Source organism: Phycodurus eques, chromosome 8 (assembly GCF_024500275.1).
Source record: "Phycodurus eques isolate BA_2022a chromosome 8, UOR_Pequ_1.1, whole genome shotgun sequence".
In the NCBI taxonomy this organism is placed as follows: domain Eukaryota; kingdom Metazoa; phylum Chordata; class Actinopteri; order Syngnathiformes; family Syngnathidae; genus Phycodurus; species Phycodurus eques.
The window spans coordinates 7,572,425-7,588,114 of NC_084532.1; the positions used below are offsets into that span (position 1 = coordinate 7,572,425).

Here is a 15,690-nt window from a genome sequence, read left to right on the forward strand (position 1 = left end):
TTTCCCCCGAAAGGCTGCCAAATGACTGAACATCCTGTTCGACTTCACGCAGCTAAACTAACTACCATTCATTCGTTTGAAATGACAAGTCAAGATACTCTGCTTGCAGCTGTCGCATGCTTCTAAAACATTGCGGTACCAGTGGTCTCGGTGCTTCCTTAATGTTGGTGCAGTTCTACAGGTATAGGTCAACTATTGGAAACACGTCCTTGAATGTGATATAGCAGCCTATGCCTTGAAACAATTCTTGAAGATGACATTTAGCCTCGGGGACCAGAATGCTGTGAAGCAGACAAAAGTGCTTATTCAGCATGCCAGTGACAGGGGATGTAAAAGAAGAGTTGGCAAAAGAGCAGTCCAAATCTCTTCTTGGGCAGTCATCCCAGAAGTGACATCACGAGAGATAGAGCTCCGTCCTCTTAGTTTGTGACTGAAAGTGCGCCTTGTAATGTCTGGAACTACATTGTTTTTGGATTCCAAATAATCAATAATGCTCGGTGACGAATTCTCTGCAGATGTGAGCAACAAGGGCGGCTTACAATGCGTTCCCAGCGACCTCTTGAAATTAAAGTCGACTTGAAATGATCGTTTGTCTTGTTTTTCCTTCTTCTGAGTGAAAGTGACAAGTGAGTTGCCCGAGCAGCCTCCTTTGAATTCAATGAGAAGAGTTTCGTGTGTAGGCATCGGTGGTTTACTGGCTCCTGAGCGCCAGACGATCCGCCACTGTTGTGGGCATTGCCGCTACTTTGCTGTCAGTGGCACAACGCAGCTCGCCAGGACCTACCAGAAACACTCTTCAATTGACTTCATTTCAGGAAGTCAAGAGGAACAGCTTCATTATTGGATTGCCTTGTAAATGCCATTTGATGTTCCTGCATAGTTACAATGTGTTCACCTTTGGTGCGTTTGAAGCTGAATAGGGGTGGGAGTTTCTCTACTTTGGACTAAAAGGTCGCAGGTTCATGCCTGCCATGGAGAAAAACAATTGTTGGTTGTTGGAGTGAGGCCAGTCCCTAAGCACTGCTGAAGTGCCCTTGAACAAGGTGGTGAACTTCACTCACTCAGACATCCTCCGAGTTTAAATTAAAAGTCCTCATGCAAGACACATGTTTTCGTCTTGCTCAAATTAGCCCGTTTTGAGGGGGCGACCCTGACACATTAAAGTGAGCCATTGGTCACTCAGCCTGCCCTATATCCTGCTAGTCCAATGGGGAGTATGGATTTTGTTACCATGATGAATATGGGCATAGCTTTGGGTGGCTGAGCGAGCGTAGACTGTGAAGGAAATGCGAGGCCCCACAAAGACCGTATGGATTGTACTGTATTTTCCTTGTGGAGTCAGCACTTCATCACCAAGCTGCTCAATTACACATGTCAATTCGTGTGCAGATCTGTGTATCTGGTGTGTGCAAGTGGACACATGGGGAAACACAAGTAAGCCCGCACCACCACCACACCCCCGCAGAGTTGACAACTTCATCAAGCAATTACATATGTGCCCCTAATGTGCTGTTTATGCTAATCTGTGCATCCATCAAAACTCTGGGCAGCTCTGGTTACATTTTGGCTTGAAAGTGGAGCATCTTCGCACGACCTAATTTCACTTTAGGTTCATAGGAGGCATTCTAGAGACCCAACATTTTGTATGCATGCAATTAAAAAGTAAACTTTCCATAATATATTCCCTTTAAGCTCGTTTCAAATTATTTTGTGAATTTGGTTTGCTTCATTCTGCAGCGCAGCAGTTTCCCTTTCTGAGTGTCACCAAGTAGAGCTCTGAATAGAGAAAACAAAATTAAAATCCCCCAGTTAAAAATACTGGATAGTGTTTTATTACAATGAAACAACTATGAGAATGACATGTCAAGTAGTGTGTCATCTTCATCTCACTCATATTGCCATGTAGTCATGTTTGTGGCCAAGTACTTAGTCATCACCTGTTAACAAGGAATCTGGGTTGAATAGTAGATCACTTGCTGAGAGATGACTTGTGTTTTTCTTTTACTTATTCTTTTATTTAAAAAAAAAAAATAAATATATATATATATCCAGGCAAAACAACATTAAGATGTATTTTATACATTTTTCAGGTCGAAATAAACACAATGAATCATGCATTCAAAGAGCACAGCTTGCACAATTTTTTGCTCCCTTAACTAACTTTTTGCAGACTAGCAGCCGTAGGGATGTTGGTCTGTTTCTGTGACTTTTTCTGCATTTAAGGCTTTTAACATCTGGAAATCCTCCTGCAAAAGGAAAAGGGTAAACCAATATAAACCACTGTGAGTTTACTCACAGCCCTTTGTCTGCTTGCTGTCTTGTGGACTAAGTCAATCTTTACTCTGGTCTGCACTGACCTCTTGACTCCAGACACTACTCTCGAGGGAGCGCCAGAGTGGCTCAAGAATTAACTACTGTACTGGAGGTGAAATACACATGACAGAAAATGTTAGTATAATATTTAGTGTAATAGTTGATGAGGCATAGTTTTGAAATCAGCCAATGCGAAGTATAAAAAAACGTTGGCAGCAGAGGATGCAAAATAAAATTGAGAAACATGTTGGTTATTAGTGCTTCCACAATATGAAGTCTGAAACACAGACTCATTAACCCAAACTCAAGACACACCTATTCCACACTAATTTGTGTTTTATGTTCTGTTATTATTATTATAGTGCTTGATTTCTCTGAAATATGTTTGTACGGTGACCTTGAGTGGCTTGAAAGGTGCCTGTAAATGAATCCCAATTATTATCATTATGAAGTCCTTTGGCTCAGCATTCAGGTGTTAATGTGAAAACACAGAAACGACATACAGTACATATTGGCTACGGATTATTTACTTGTTTTTGGTTGCGATTGTGAAGCTAACCATGCAGTACATGGTACACAAACCACAAGCTTTGTTGTTTTAATGATCTTTTTAATTTTTTTGTTGCACTCTACAGAGATACATTCCAAGTAAATATACTGTTTCTGACCGAGTTCCTTTCCTATGACACCCACATTTGTATGTAAGTCAGAACGCACTTAGGGGTGTGTTTTTGTTACTGGCATAAATCCAGCAATGCGCCTAGCGTAACTCTGCAAGGAGGTAGGCCAGACCCGGTGTTGGTTATTTCTTGGACCGGCGTACATCAGCGCATTTAAAAGTGGGACGTCAGCACTGGTGTGGGTGCGTTCACAGCCGACTTCAATCTTGTCCAATGGAAGCAGCTCCTCTCATTGCTTTTAAATGCGGCGCAATGTCTTGCATGGAGACGTCTCTGCATGTGGAAGAGGACGCAGCGATCCATGGGTGACTGGAGCGTTGAACATTAGCGGGTACCCATATTAAATAGAGAAGGCGCTGGTGACTTAAATATGTCCGCGGACCTCATGTATCTATATCCCCTCCAACTATTGTGTGTACCTCACCCCTACCCATTGTAGGTTTTAAACAGTTTCGAGTTGTTTGGATAGATTAACAGCTTTTCGTACTTCGTTGTCACTAATGCTGTGGTTTGAGGTAGGCCAAGTTAGACTTGTAGACATATACAGTGCTATGAATGTCTCCACTCACTTTACAGATAATAATAGTACATTTAAGAAATCCATTTACTTTTTTGCATGGTGATTGTAAACAGAATTTTGCTTCTTTGTTAATTTAAGCACTCTGCTTCTCCGTCCTCTGCCTGGCTGAATGAACCATTGTTGAGAATCCAAGCTCATTTTCAGGGGATAAAGACACATTACTGTGACTGTGTAAGGATTCAGCGGATTGGGCTAGTTCTAAAGTGTGATTATTTATGGTCTTGAGATGACACCCACCCCCCACGTAGTGGTATTTCCCTCAGTCAACAGAACAGTGTTTGGGGAGCATTGTCTTACTTTCAGTGCAAGGACTGGGAAGCATGTCACTTACTTTTAATAAACACTTACTGCCATTAACTGTTCTCATTGTTTTCAGATGACAGGATTACAGTGTAAGTTTTATGTTCCAGTGTTTTTTTCCCTGTCACCCTGAGACTGAAAGTTTGCCAGCATGGTGTTTGGTTGTGTGGATATATCCACCCCCTGTGTCATTGTAGATGTGCTGGATCCTAGTGGGGGGGATCGGGGATTCCTTTAATAGCTCTCGCAGGGACGACAGAAAAAAAAATTGTCTGACTCAGCATTACCCCTTGACAGTCCAAAAGGGAATGCTCAAGTTATATTTAGCTTTTTGTTCCCATTTGAAGTCTGTTTTTAATAACTGAGAAGTTTAGAACGAAGAGAAATTTACTTTTTTATTCCCCTTTCGGCAGATGAATTATTGTAATACCACATGTTGTTTTCTCCTGTTGCGTTTTCATATTTAGGATTCAGTGTCTGTGTTCCTGGACATGGATGCCAGACTACATTCTTGATTGAGAACAGGTTATAGTGTGTTTTTGCAATTACATGCATTCCCATTCGTACTCAATACTTACTCCCGCTTCATCCCTTTCTGCTTGCGCTTCTCTTTCCATTGCTTAAGTGTGGGAAAACAAACATGCCTGCCTTTCTGAGGCTCTCTGCCAAACAAGGCCACACAAACTCTTGTATTTTCAGAGTTGCTTCACTGAGAAAGTGAAAGTGAGACGTTTATAAGGCACGACACCGATGCTGTTTGCCACTATCATTCTGAAATAACAAGCTAATGGAAGCTTAAGGAGCAGACTGTGAGTGATGGCATGCTCTTTTGTTGGTCTCACAGGCACAGAGTGAAACAACCTCTCTTATTGTCCCACAGTCGTCATCCCAGAAGTTATGAGGAGACGTTGCAAGTTTTGTCAGCAGCTTCTATGGTGGAGCTGCCTGTTAGCGTTATTGACTTAGTCTGAATGTTCAGGGTATGGTAAAGCATGCGAACCCCTTTTGAAAGCAACATCAAAACATAAGTCTTATTTCATTCACTCATTTCATTCAAATTTTACCCCCACTCATTTTACATTTTTGTTCCTGCCTCTTGATTAGGTGGGTTGGGATCCTCAGCCCCCACGATGCAGGCACAGCAATTACAGGACACTTCTGATGGTTATTGTGCATGCGAAACGGTGTCAATTCACTTGCAAGTGTCTGCAGACACAGACTTATTGGCTTGGTGTGGGGCCACCCACTCATTGCGACAAATAATTTATTACTATGTGAATTTACATAGCCACTCCCACCACATTTCAGTTGTACACCTGTGTCCACAACCCCTGTCCTGCATGCTTCCCCTCCTGTCCCTGTCCAATCCTGTCTTATATTGTCCTGTCCTTCCCTCACAGGGTGTAGCACTACTGACCCATACAACACTCAAATCCAATTGTCATTTTAATCGTTATATAATGCTTTACTTTCCTCATCTTGTTTACAGCGAGGGCTTTGTCTTTTGTTGTCTTCTTTTCCTATATTTAGTTACATTTTCTCTCTCTCTCCTTGGTTTTTTCTGTCACTCCCCTTTAAAAACTTTGTTCTGTTCGACTGAATGACTAATTCTCAATAAATATCCTTCAGAATACAAATAAACCACAGTGGCAGCTTCCACTGAACTGTGACACAGTAAAACTGGTCAGGCATAAAAGGGATACATATCTTCCTTTCTGCTTGACCTAACAGCCGAACAGGACAAAAAAGAAAAAAGAATAACAATATTAAGTGAAGTTTCAATGTGGTCAGCTGCGGTACTTCTGTTTATAGTTGAGAATGGAAGACGAATGAACGATTTGATCATGCATTTCACAGAGACATCTTTAACACTACAATTGGCCTCTTCTGATTATGTACACTACACTTAAGGGGTTAAGGTGTCAAATGAGGGCGAAGAGGTAGAACTGGTATTGGCCCTTAGTGTAGCCCCTGGTGCAGCTGCTTAGAGTGCAGTGACACCTACAGGGGAAGACTGATTAGATGAAACGACTGAATCTATTGCCAATTGTACTGTGGCTCACAATATAAATCCTGTCATTCACAAATGCAGAAACGTCTAAAAGGTTGATGAACTTCTATGTGGTCTTAAATGTCTTCAACCACAAGGAAGTCCAGTTGTCTTTCGTTTAACCTTTACAAATTACTAGGCTTTACGCGATCAGGATTTTTGGGACCGATCACCGATCCGATCACAAGCTGGAGCAACGTGTCTATTTAAATGGATTTTTCATTTACTGTATATACTCAGTTCAAGATATAAGATATATATACTCAAGATACTCAGTACTGTATACTGAGTATAGTACTGTATACTGAGTATCTTCAAAAATATTCTCTATTTGGGTCATGTATTCTAATCAGTCAGGTCAAGCCAACATTACAAGATGACAGAAATTATGGGTGCTAAATTACTGTAATTAAATTACTTTATTATTGTTAAATTACTTCACACACACCAAAACGTTAGAGCATGATGCGACAGAACGCTCGCATGTTTATGTACAACCGTTACTGCTAGCACTAGCTTGCTAGGCGACATAACGTTTTGTTGCCTGCTCACGAGCGGTATCGTGTTAAAAGTACGTGAACATAACTCAAGCAATCCTTGAATCAAAGTCCTCTCCCAAGTACCGGTGACCACCAGCACACGTTGTTCTTATAATACATACGACGCGATCCATTGTTGTTGTCGTCGCCATGGTAACGAGTGTATTCGGTCATGTTTGAGTTGACAAGATAAAGAAAGCCCAGTGATTGTAAAAGATGGGATGCGGTGGTATCGGAATTCAAGAATTTATTGCAGTAGTTTGACATAGTGCCACCGTGAAAGACCAAATTTGTCTTGTCGTCTGATCCGGCATTACGTGTTGTCCATCCCACACCGCCGACATGGTTTTTTTTTTTTTTTTTTTTTTTTTTTTTTTTGTAAATAACTTTTTTGGCGGTCAGATATTTACAGTAAAACATCAAAAGACACACGACAAGGCTAAAATTAAACTAGCTTTTGGATTCAAATATACTGTACACGATGGCGACGTGAAAAAACGACGTTTGCGGAGTCAATCAATGACCTCATTGATCGGATCGGCAAATTATGACATTATAGCCGATCAGCATAAAATGCTAATTATTGGCCGATACCGATCAAGCCCATCAGATCGGTGTAAAGTCTATAAATTACTTTGTTCTCAATGCCTCATACTGCATGTATGCATTTGGTATGGGCATATTAATAGATCAGTTGATTGTTAAACTGTGGTGGATTTTGTGAAACTGATGATTGAAGTAGTTGGCAAAACTGAGTGCATTACTACAACCAACACAAGTGCTATTGATTCTTCTGCAACTAAGATTAGACATTAGGTATAGGAATTTGATCTACATCCATGCATACCTCAACAGCTGTATGACACAACGTCTCCGACCATCAGTATTCTTATCAATATCAATAAATAATATATATAAATGAATAAATAATGAAAAACATAATAATGGAGTAAAAAAAAAAACTATGGCCTACAGGAATACATTTGATCAATTATCAATCAAGGACATTTGTCAGATTCTTATCTGTAAAATATATATTTTTTAATTTTTTAATTTTTTTAATTATTGTGATTAATATTGCTATTTTCCATTTGTTGTGATGGTGCTGGTAGTTTGGAAATGTAAAATGTGTGTTCACCCATAAAAAGACATAGCTTAGTGTTGAAAAGAAAAGTTAGGTTACATTACATCACTTAATCCTGAATGTTAAATAAGAGAACTTTAGACCTCTACCAATTGGTGGTTAACAGGACAACGACCCGAAGGACAGAAGTGAATCGACAACTGAATGGCTTCAATAGAAGAATATACATATGCTTTCTGGAGAGACCCAATCAAATTTTTGACCTCAACTCAACTGAAATACTGTGGCATGACTTTAATGGACTTTCCACACCCTGCACTTGGTTTTCTTGGTGTTCACTGCGAGGAAACTCGCAAGGATGGCAGTGCCTCGGTGCACGCTTGCCCATATTTGGAAATGCTTGCATAGCAGCCAACCAGGAAGTGACATGGAGGCTTTTCCCGCTGGTTGACTATTGCTTTTAGCGCTCCGAAATCACTCTTGCCAGTCCTTCTCCTATTGGATGCGCCTTCTCACATCACCTTTCCGGCGCTCTCGAATTGAACATTTTTCAATTTGAGGGCGTGTCGTGTCAGGGCAAACGGCCACCTTGTGCATTGCAAGGACGCGGCATTCTGTCCTTGTTCCCTCGCAGCACATACATAATAAATGAGTTCGTTGCTAAATGAATTCACATTACACTGCCCAAGATTATTGCTGAACTGATGCTGAGCTCACTGTTTTGCATTGTCTACAACAAAAATACAGAAGGGTCGTTTTCATATAGTTTGATCAATAACGGTAAAGATATGGCCCTCTGAATTTCTTTTTGAAAATCTATTAATTTGATTGATATGAGTATGTGAATGTTATCCATCAATAGGCCATTGTTGTTTTTAAGAAAATAATATTCTAAAGTAATATTTTTCAAACCTTTAATGCCAAAATGTCTTTAGCGTTAGGTATCTGAAATGAAGTTTCATGATTTGCAATATGTTTTCTGAAGATGCTAATTACATTTTTGGATACATAAGATTGTTCCCTTGTCGCTTATGCCTCTCTTATGCCTTTTCCATGAAAACTAACACAAATGCATCTTAGTGTCTTTCCTTTTTTTTGGTTCTGTTACAAACGGTCCTTCTTTGTCATTCAAGCTGTCGTTACCATTAATGCCAATGGAGAGTGAGAGTCAGAGTGACTGTTATGTTGTTACAATACACCAGAGGGATCTGTGAGATGACGTGCCAGGATGAGGCAGCCATTTTGGATTCACACAATAGCAGACAGCAAAATAAATGGTATTAATTCTGAGATATGAATGAATTTATTAAAGTGTCGGAACCATTGTATGTCTTTTTTTATGATTGTATAAAGACATGAGTGTAATGGGTTTCATGAGTAGTTAGGATCATTTATGCACTTGCATCTGCAGAGTTTGAAGGGCAACATGTAAATTGTGCAACTCAGATGATTTGTATGTCTTTGCACATTTGTCTTTACCATTGGGCAAGATGTATGTATGTATGTTTGCATGTATGTATGCCTTAACCCAAGGGATGACTTGACTCAACTTGCTTGATTTTAGCCACAGTAACGGGACATGTTAGAAACTTGAAGGTTATGATTTGAGACTTGGAACTGAAATTGGTCCTTATTCATGACTTGCACATAAAGTATGTGATTTATTCCCACCTCTGGTGGTATCAGACCATTTATTCTCTGTAACAAAACACAGGGTGGGCAGCTAAAATAATAATAAAAAAAGAAGATAAGCTAGTCACTGCCAACAGACAGGCTCCCATTATCACTGTAAAAAAAAACCAAATAAAAATAATTTTGTGTTTCCATTTCTCCTTTAGGTGGAACTTTCTACTGCTCCTGTCAGTATGCTCTGCAGCACTCTCTGGAGAAGAAGACGACCGAGCTCAAGGTACGTAGCATTTGAATTCATCTTAAAAGCCATTGTCAGCAAACATAGAATACAACTTCTGAATGATATATGGTGCAACACCTGAAACTGACATGTTTGACTTACTCAACCTTAAATGAATAATAGAGTAGTAAAATTTAGAGATTAGGCAGATTATTTCACTTTCATAGCGCATAAATCAGATCCGTGATCCATCCAATCAGTTAGCTGTGATTCCCAACCTTCATTGAGCCGAGGCACATAGACGTATTTTACATTACAAAAATCGTACAGCATGCCAACAAACACATAAAAAAAAGTACTGCATACATACTGAAATAATGATAATCGTCTCAATTTACTCACAATTACACTGGGCCGTTTTAGTTGAACACAATCTTACTATTCTGTTGTATGGATGGCAACAGTGGATATGCAGAGTAATTGCACCTTTTGTCATCTAGTGGAAGAGCATTTAATTCGTCTGCCTGTCACTATATGTTTCTGGCATAAATAGATGAACAAAGATAAACTACGGTATTTGTAGTAAATAATTTTCGGAACAATTACGTGAAAACTGGATAATCTCTCACGGTACACTAATTTGCTGTGGCACAGTGGTTGCGACTCACTGATATTAAGGAATGCATTTACAAGTATTGTTTTTGTATTCCAATTTAAGCGCCACAAAAACCTTGTTAATTACATTAGTGTCACTACAGTATGTACAGTAGGTTTTATCACACTGTAACAATCTTATATCTTCAGCAGAAGGTGATTCAGGGGCAAAGACCAGGGGATCATTTTCCTCTGTTCCTCCCTCAACATGTCTGCTCTTGCACTCAGCGCCACAGAATGCACATAAAAGCCACCTAAATAACCTCTCTATGATTGCTGCCTCTAAACTCAGCCATCTTTTCTCCTTTCTGTACCCTTTGCAGAGCTGTCATCTGTTTTTTTCAAAGTCTAAATAGGTTAAACACAATCATAATGTTTAGGTTCATATGAACAGGAGTCCTCTGGGAAAGTAATACAATCACTCAACAGAGATGAAGACGAAATACTGTAGATAATAGATGTTTGCCTCAGCTGGTCACATGTTCGGCATTGGAACACCATTATTTCTATGTTCAGAGCAAGTATGTAAAGCAGTATGTTGTACAGAAGACAGTGTTAACATTTTCACTGATAATCATATGAGCCAAGACAATGCGTCCATTCAAGCATAATCCCCACAAACTCTACCGTATGTGATAACACACTCATTTGAGTGTGAACATGTTTTAGGATATACTTTGATACGGAAATAATAATTCCCATGAAAAGCATTGGAAGAGTTTGGACAATCCCTTCAATTTTGCTGTATATGATACAGCTCGCAAGCAGGCAACAAAACGTTATGTAGCCTAGCAAGCTAGTGCTAGCACTAACGGTTGAATTACAATAAAGTAATTCAATTACAGTAAGTCAGCACCATTATTTCTGTCATGTTGTAATGTTGGTTTGACCTGACTAATTAGAATACATGACCTGACTAGAGAAGTGATTTCCAACCTTTATGGAGCGAAGGCACATATTTTACAATTGGAGAATCTCTCGGCACACCAACAAATGAAAATGTCACAAAAAGTAGGTACACAGTAATTGCTGTATGTACTTCCTGCCATCTAAGAGAAGAGCATTTATTTGTTTTGTCTGTCACAATGCCTCACTGGTATGAATAGAGGAACAAAGATACATTATTTCTTGTAAATGAAGTATTTTTTGAGCAGTTAAGTAAAATTTTATCATTTCTCATGGCACACATGAAGATCGCTCATGCCACACTAATGTGCCACGGGACACTGGTTGGGAATCACTGGACTAGAGAATACTTTAAGATACTCATTATACATTACACAAGTATATACAGTAAATGAACAAGTCATTTAAATAGACACATTGCTCCATCTTTTGATCGGATCGGTGATCGGCCCCAAAAATCCTGATCGTGTAAAGCCTACTGAAAACATTTGGGGTAAACATCAAAAGATGAATATGAGACTGGATATTAAAATGTCATCTTTTATATTCATGTACTTACTATACATTTGCATCTGATAATTAAAAAGAACATAATATTGCATTATTTGTAACATAACACAATTTCTTGGGTGGGTAAAGGTATGGTAACATACGTATATTTAAAATACAATCAATTGATGTTTCAAAATATCCACAATAATGATGTTATTTTCTGTTCGCCTGTCTATGGCGTGTCCATTGTTTGTTAGCATTAAGATATCGGATTATGTTACGCTAATGATAATGGCAGTGACGATACATTGAAAGTACTTTCAACGAACATTTATGGTGACAAATAAAGTCCACAACAAAATATGCTCAATAAAAATAAGGTCTAGAATTATTGGATTTGGCAGTTCAGTTGCCTTTTTCAATGGCCAGTTCAGTTGCCTTGAACGTCTGTATCATAAGCATTACATCGGGTGTGAGCTTGAGCAAAGCAGATCTTAATACCGAACTGAATGCTTCAATGTGTGCAAATTTTATTTTAAAAGTAAATCGAAAAATAAAATTCTTGAACAGCAAACACGAACGTGAATCTCCCTACATCGGAAAACAACTGTAAATAAGACATATTGTTGTTTAAAAGTTTACTATTTCAGTGCGCATCAAAATTTCTATTATCACTCTGTTGTAACAAGAGTGGTGCTGTATTTAGGTCACGAATGACAGATGCTGTTTTCCTCTTGTTTTGCTCTTATTCTAGATTAAGAATAAAATTTAAATTATGAAAAAACTTTGACATTCAAAGCAGGCATTTTTGAGAATTTCACCAGAGAAGAATTACCGCATATTAAACTTTATCAGAAGTTCTTTTCAGATTTGAATGGGTATTGTCATGTCAGCATTGTATTGTCTTGTCTTTGTGACACTTTTCAAAAATACAAAGAAACAAAAACTGGATCTCTCTAGTTTAAAAACCATGAGACTATAAGCCTTAACCCAGAGTCAGAAACAAATTTGATTGTCATTTACTATGAACAGCATGTCTCCTTTTTAGTGTCTCTGTTGATCCATAAATCACTCGTATATTACTAGTTGTAGCCAACTGGTTTGAAAGATGATGAAGAGTCATTGGCTAAGTGGGTTTGTAGGTCTAAAAACATGTGCTTTAGCTTTTAACTTGAGATGTGGAAATACACCAACCAGACACAACATTATGACCACGTGGACAATATGTACACGAATGATAACAAAAAAAAAAAAAAGAGCAGCATCAAATGTATGCCTTACTAAAGATTTTTTCCATACTTGCCCATCTTTATGCACTAACAAGAGAAGAACATTTGACCAAGTTGCCAATACAAAATCACGCACACATAATGATTGTTGTTCTAAAAAACTTTTAACCACATTTGAATGTGAAAATATTAGTCCATTCATTCCAGTAGACTAATGAACAGAATGAATTAATATTACCGTAATTTCTCGTGTATAATGTGCACCCATGTATAATACGTATCCCCCAAAGTTGACCTCAAAATTCTGGAAAACCCTTCTACCTATGTATAATGCATTTTTACAATGCATGATTTTGCTTCTACCCATATGATCAAAACATGATCATAGTTTTTTTTTCAAATAATTATTCTGAAGTTAAGCGCTTTATTTGAACATGTAATCCTTTTTTTTAATTTACTTGCTCTTAGTTTGAAATTCACAGCCCTACTTTTATTTAGTAAATTAGAAAACACACAGTTGTGCTCATGTGTTTGATTACCCACGCAGAATGTATAAGACGTCTACAATTCTTTAAACAAAACATGGACCAGGCGAAACATAAAATTTTATTTTAATGGGATTAAAATTAAATTGTCAAGCATTCCAGAAAAGCATGATCATTAAAAAAAACACAGACACGCCTTCCCATGAGGAAGCAGAGTCTGGGGTCTGTGAGGCGGGCTCTCTTATCTCTGGGGTTGAGGTCAACGAGGTGGTTAAAAAGCTCCTTGGTGGCAAGGCCCTGGGGGTGGATGAGATTCGCCCGGAGTTCCTAAAGGCTCTGGATGTTGTGGGGCTGTCCTGGTTGGCACGCATCTGCAACATCGCATGGACATCGGGGACAGTGCCTCTGGATTGGCAAACTGGGGTGGTGGCCCCCTTTTTAAGAAGGGGGACTAGAGGGTGTGTTCCAACTACAGGGGGATCACACTCCTCAGCCTCCCTGATAAGGTCTATTCAGGAGTGCTGGAGAGGAGGGTCCGTCGGGACATCAAATCTCAGATTCAGGAGGAGCAGTGTGGTTTTCGTCCTGGCCGTGGAACAGTGGACCAGCTCTACATCCTTGAGGGTGCATGGGAGTTCGCCAACCAGTCTACATGTTTTGTGGACTTGGAGAAGGCGTTCGACCGTGTCACTTAGGGAGTTCTGTGGGAGGTGCTTCGGGAGTATGGGGTAGAGAGCCCCCTTATACGGGCTGTTCGGTCCCTGTACGAACAGTGACAGAGTTTGGTCCACATTGCTGGCAGTAAGTCGGACTTTTTTCCGGTGAGGATTTGGACTCCGCCAATGCTGCCCTTTGTCACCAATTCTGTTCATTACTTTTATGGACAGAATTTCTAGGTGCAGTCAAGATATAGAGTGGGTCCAGGTTGGTGACTTCAGTATTGAATCTCTGCTTTTTGGAGATAATGTGTTTCTGTTGGCTTCATCAAGCCGTTATCTCAAACTCTTAATGGAGCAGTTCGCAGCCGTGTGTGAAGTGGCTGGGAATAAAATCAGCACCTCCAAAATCTGAGACCATGTCCTCAGTCGAAAAAGGGTGACATGCCCTCTCCAGGTCGGGGATGAGATCCTTCCCCAAGTGGAGGACTTCAAGTATCTTGGGGTCTTGTACACAAGTGAGGGAAGAATGGAACGGGAGAGCGACAGGTGGGTTGGTGCAGCTTCTGCAGTGATGTGGACTTTGTATCAGTCCCTTGTGGTGAAGAAGGAGCTAAGCCGAAAGACGAAGCTCTCAATTTATTGGTCGATCTATGTTCCTACTCTCTCCTATGGTCACCAGCTGTGGGTAGTGACCGAAAGAACAAGATCTCGGATACAAGCGGCCGAATTGAGTTTCCTCCGCAGGGTGTCCGGGCTCTCCCTTAGAGATGAGGGTGAGAAGCTTGGTCATCCGAGAGGGGCTTAGAGTAGAGCCGCTGCTCCTCCACATTGAGAGGAGCCAGATGAGGTGGCTGGGGCATCTAATTCGGATGCCTCCCGGACGCCTCCCCGGTGAGGTGTATGAAGTGGGAGAGCTGGATGAAGTGGCTGGGGAGAGGGAAGTCTGGGCGTCCCTGCTAAAGCTACTGCCCCCGCGATCCGACCTCAGATAAGCGGTAGAAAATGGATGGATGGATGGATGGCTGTATGTACTGTGTTTCTACCTTAGTTTGCCCACGTGCACATATAGTCAGGTCAGGTCAGGATACCATTTAAAAATACCTTTGACACATAGAATTGCAATTTGTCAAGTTCTCTCAGTTCCCATTTGTCATGAGAACTGCCTATAGTTCCATACTTTAAGACTGCAAGGAAGAGCCTTTACTTTAAAGAAACATTTTCTTGTTGTTTTTGTTCCTTGTGCCTTAATTTAAACGAACCACTGTACAGTACATCATGGTCTATGGTCACTTTCATGAATATACAGTATATCATGGTAGATTGATTCTAGAAGGCTGTCAGGTAGGGCTGCACAATATTTTGTTTGGGTATCGTCATCGCGATGTATGTGTGTGCAATAGTCACATCGCAGGTCTGCTGCAATGTTGGTGTACTGTAATATTCAGTGAATCAACTGTAATATTAAAAGTGACCAGCAGAGGGACCTGTTTGGACATGCTAATAAAATTATCACTTTGCATGTCACGGTAAATTATAACGCTTCAAACAACACACGCAGCAGCCCAGAGTGTTGAATACTGAACAGTGCTGTGAAAAAGTATTGGCCCCCTTTTCAAATTCTTATGTTTTTGCATAGCTTCCCCACTTTAGCGTTTAAGATCATCAAACAAATGTAAATATCACACAAATATAACCCAAGTGAACTTAAAATCCTGTTTTTAAATGGCGATTTCATTTTTTCATGAAAAAAAAACTTTTCAAAGTTTCCTGGCCCTGTGTGAAAAAGTAATGGCCCCCTGAACGTAGTTACTGGTTGGGCCATGCTCAGCAGCAACAAATTAAATCAAGAGTTTCCTATAACTGGAAA

General features: G+C 39.9%; 1 protein-coding gene across 1 annotated transcript in view; it reads left to right on the forward strand.

Annotated features, from left to right (window-relative positions):
• The window catches only part of LOC133406508 (collagen alpha-1(XXIV) chain), a 117,350-nt gene that overhangs the window by 438 nt on the left and 101,222 nt on the right, over positions 1 to 15,690 (forward strand). The window contains exon 2 of the mRNA XM_061684169.1: positions 9,385 to 9,455. Within this exon, the coding sequence (XP_061540153.1) occupies positions 9,385 to 9,455 (71 nt within the window). The remainder of the gene's footprint in view (positions 1 to 9,384; positions 9,456 to 15,690) is intronic.